Source organism: Artemia franciscana, chromosome 17, assembly GCF_032884065.1.
Source record: "Artemia franciscana chromosome 17, ASM3288406v1, whole genome shotgun sequence".
Classification (NCBI taxonomy): Eukaryota; Metazoa; Arthropoda; class Branchiopoda; order Anostraca; family Artemiidae; genus Artemia; species Artemia franciscana.
In genome coordinates, this window is record NC_088879.1 from 22,367,751 (window position 1) to 22,371,358 (window position 3,608).

The following is a 3,608-nucleotide window of genomic DNA, read 5'->3' on the forward strand; positions in this document are numbered from 1 at the left end:
ACCAACCCCTATCCAAAACAAAATAAACTGACAATGCCAGGAATTAAACCTGTGCCCCTTGGACAAAGCCTTCCAGCCCAGAGCACCAACCACTTAGCAAGGAACACAAATTTGACCAGAGAACAATAATTATTTAAAAAAAAGTAGAATATTGAAAAAAAAACTTGCTACAGTTGTCCCACTACCATCCTGTAAATGCTATAGGCCCATTTTATTTAGACAAATCAATTTAAGACAGGTATCAACAAAACTCCATCAGGGATTGTATTTGCTTAAGATACAATCAAGCTATGTGAATGCTTAGTTTTGTGATATTCTAGTCTTGAAATAATAAAAAGAGAAAAAGTATATGATCTATTTATTTTTCACCAGCTCATTTGAGCAAAATCATTTGTGACAGCCAAATGCCCATGGTTGGCTTAGAACCTCTCTAAATGCTCTGAAACAGAAGGAATAAAAAAATCATGCTGATCAGCATTAAACTGTCCCTTAAATTTAAACACGTGCATTTAATTCGAAAATACGCTACTGCTAGTCAGCTTACTGTGCCGTTCCCACTGGCTCTACTGCAGTTAGAAATGGGCAGTTACCGCGCAGTAACTGCAGTTACTGAAAAACCGTCAGCTGGAACACACCCATCGTCGTCGTCGAATTAAGGTCCTTTCTGCTTCTTCTCGAGCCTCAGGACCTTGTTCTCTTGGTTGATTCCTTCTCTTCTATTGATATAAATTGAGCTTTACAGTCCGCCACTTCACTTAATTATATAACTTCCTACTAAATCACTGACTTAATTTTCGATACGTATGAACATGTCAGCTTACACATCTCTACACTGTCTTCAATATTTTCGCATTCTCCCAACATAGTTTCCACTGTAAGACGGATATTCCTAGTCCGACAATATCTTTTCACTTCTAGTCTTTGTTGTTCATGCGCAGGACACCTCAGGAGTAGATGTTCCCTTGTCTCTGGTACACTGCATATGCTGCAATTCCCATCTTCACCAAACATTCTTGCTTTGAATACTCCATATCCAGCATGACCTGAACGTAATCTGAAGATTATTCTTATTTGCTTTCTACTGAGCTTCGAGTAGATTTTAGTAGGCTGAAGTTTTGTTTTCTTAAGAGCAAACATATTTCCAGTAACGTCTTGGATATGTTGTGCTCTAGCTACTCGCATCTGTTGCATGGCCGATCGAATGTTGTTGATGACTGTTGGTGCGAATTCTTCCACAGATGTTCCATTAGCAAGTGCATCTTTGGCTTCCTGGTCTGCCGCTTCATTTCCTTCTATCCCTCTATGCCCTGGAATCCAGTGCAGAACCACACTGCTTCCTTCATCAATCAATTTACTTATCGTTTCATATGTAATGAGGACTTCCCTTGTTATATTTTTTGCATGAATATTCTTCAATGCTGATACCACACTCTTCGAATCAGTGCATATCAAGAATGCGTTGCAGCCATATCTGTGTTGAATGAGGTGCTCTGCTGCTTTATTGACTGCCAGGAGTTCTGCTTGAAAGATGGATGTCCTGGGATGCAGCTTATATTTTTCAGCTATCCGAGATTTAGGGATGACAAAGGCGGCACCAACTTCGTTTTCCGTTTTCGAACCGTCCGTATATATTTCTAGATACCCATGATATTTTTCAGCTTTCATTGCTGAAAATGCTGGTACAATGGCCTTCCTTTCTTCGAAATTGTTCTCGCAAACCAACTTGTCCACCTCCCATGGTGGTAGACGTCGAGGGTTGCACACACTCAGCATTTCTGAAAAGTTTAGTCGCATTCCTTGATTTTTCATCAGTTCTTCAGCCTTTTCAAGGACATAGTAGTTTTTCCTTTTCTTTGTTTGGTTGTTGGCGTATACTAGTCCGGGCTTTACAATCAGGGACTTAACTGGATGGTTTTTGTCTGCCAACCATACTTTTGACGTATATCTGAGGATATGCATATTTCTTCTTGTCTGAAGATCTTCTAAGCCACTTTCTGATAACATGAAGCCTATGGGTGTAGATTTTCTTGCCCCGTATGCAATCCGAAGTGCTGAATTTTGTACTGTGTCCAACTTTGACAATGTTGATTGACTGTCTGACGCGCTGATTATTGACGCATATTCGAGTTTTGCCCGTATGTACTTAGTATAGAACTCTAGGAGAAAATCCAGTTTAGGTCCCCAGTTTGCTCCTGAGATCATTCGTAGCAAGTTCATTCTTCGGATACAACTATTCTTTGTCTGTTCTACGTGTTGTTTTCCAGTCATCTTGTTGTTTACTGTGTATCCTAAGAAACACGCATTTGTTACGTATTGCACTTCCTTTCCACACATTGTCAACTTCTCCGGTGTTTCGATTCTTCTGTTGCTTATCATCATAGCCTGGGTTTTGTCTGGTGAGAATTACAGATCTGCTGACGTTGCCCAATGTTCTAACTGTGTCATCATTGCCTGTGCTTTCTTTACTACTTCCTTCATATTATCTCCAATTATCCAGAATGCATTATCATCAGCAAAAATGGATGGTCTGCACTCATCATCATCTAATGGCATGTCATATACTCCAATATTGTAATAATCTGGCCCAAGTGCAGACCCCTGCGGAACTCCTCTCTTTGGTTCTACTTCAACTGTGGAAACTGATTGGCCAACTTTTACAACAACAGTACGTTCTGTCAGGTAACTCATTCCAAACTGTACAATGTTTCCAACCAATCCCATTGCCATCATTCCTTCTAGCATTTTTCGATGAACCAAATTGTCAAAAGCTCCTCGCACATCCAAAAATACCACTATCATTATTTTGCTATTCTGTAATACATATAATGCATCTCTTTGGAGTAAGATCAAATTTTCCAAAGTGCTTCTGTTACGCCGAAATCCACACTGATAATCTTTGAGCCCTTTCTTTTCTTCTGTCAACCATGAGAGTCTATTTTTTACTAGCCTTTCATAGACTTTCCCCAATACTGGTAAAAGGGTTATGAATCTGAAATTCTCAATCTTTTCTGAGTCTTTTCCTGGTTTTGGTATCATAATCGCTGTCCCTTTTTTCCAAATCTTGGGGAAATATCCGGATTTCCATGCTATATTTATGATCTTCAGCAGTTCCTTCATCCATATTTCAGGCAATCTTTTGACAAATTCTGGGTAAATAAGGTCATCTCCTGGTGTGGTGTTTGGCAGGTTTTTCACGACCTCATTTACTTCTCTTTCTGTGAATGGTCTGTTATAATCTTCCATTCTTTTCTTTTGGGATACTTTCTTGACCTTCCAAATTGTTCTGTTACAGTCGTCTTTGAAGGGGTCCTGTCTTCCTATTACATTCTTCAAATATTCTGCTCCAGCATTTGCTTTATCTATGTTATCCACTAACATTTCCCCATTTACAACAATTGGCGGATTATCCTCCCTAGCTTGGTTTCTTGTGTTCATGCGCTTGATGAATCTATATACTTTTGTACTGGACTCTCTAAAATCTAGATTTTCCACAAATGTGTGCCAGGAATGCCGTTTTGCCTCCTTCACTTTCTTTCTAAATCTAGCATGAGCTTGCTTAACCTTTATATATCTGTCTAGGGTTGGGATTCTGTCATACTCGTGTCTTC

At 39.5% G+C, this 3,608-nt stretch overlaps 1 protein-coding gene across 1 annotated transcript; it reads right to left on the reverse strand.

Moving 5' to 3' along the window:
- Positions 1-774: 774 nt before the first annotated feature.
- On the reverse strand, positions 775-2,376 carry LOC136037512 (uncharacterized). The gene has a single exon (XM_065720234.1). The coding sequence runs from the start codon at positions 2,374-2,376 to the stop codon at positions 775-777; it is 1,602 nt and encodes a 533-aa protein (XP_065576306.1).
- Between the last annotated feature and the right edge of the window lie 1,232 nt (positions 2,377-3,608).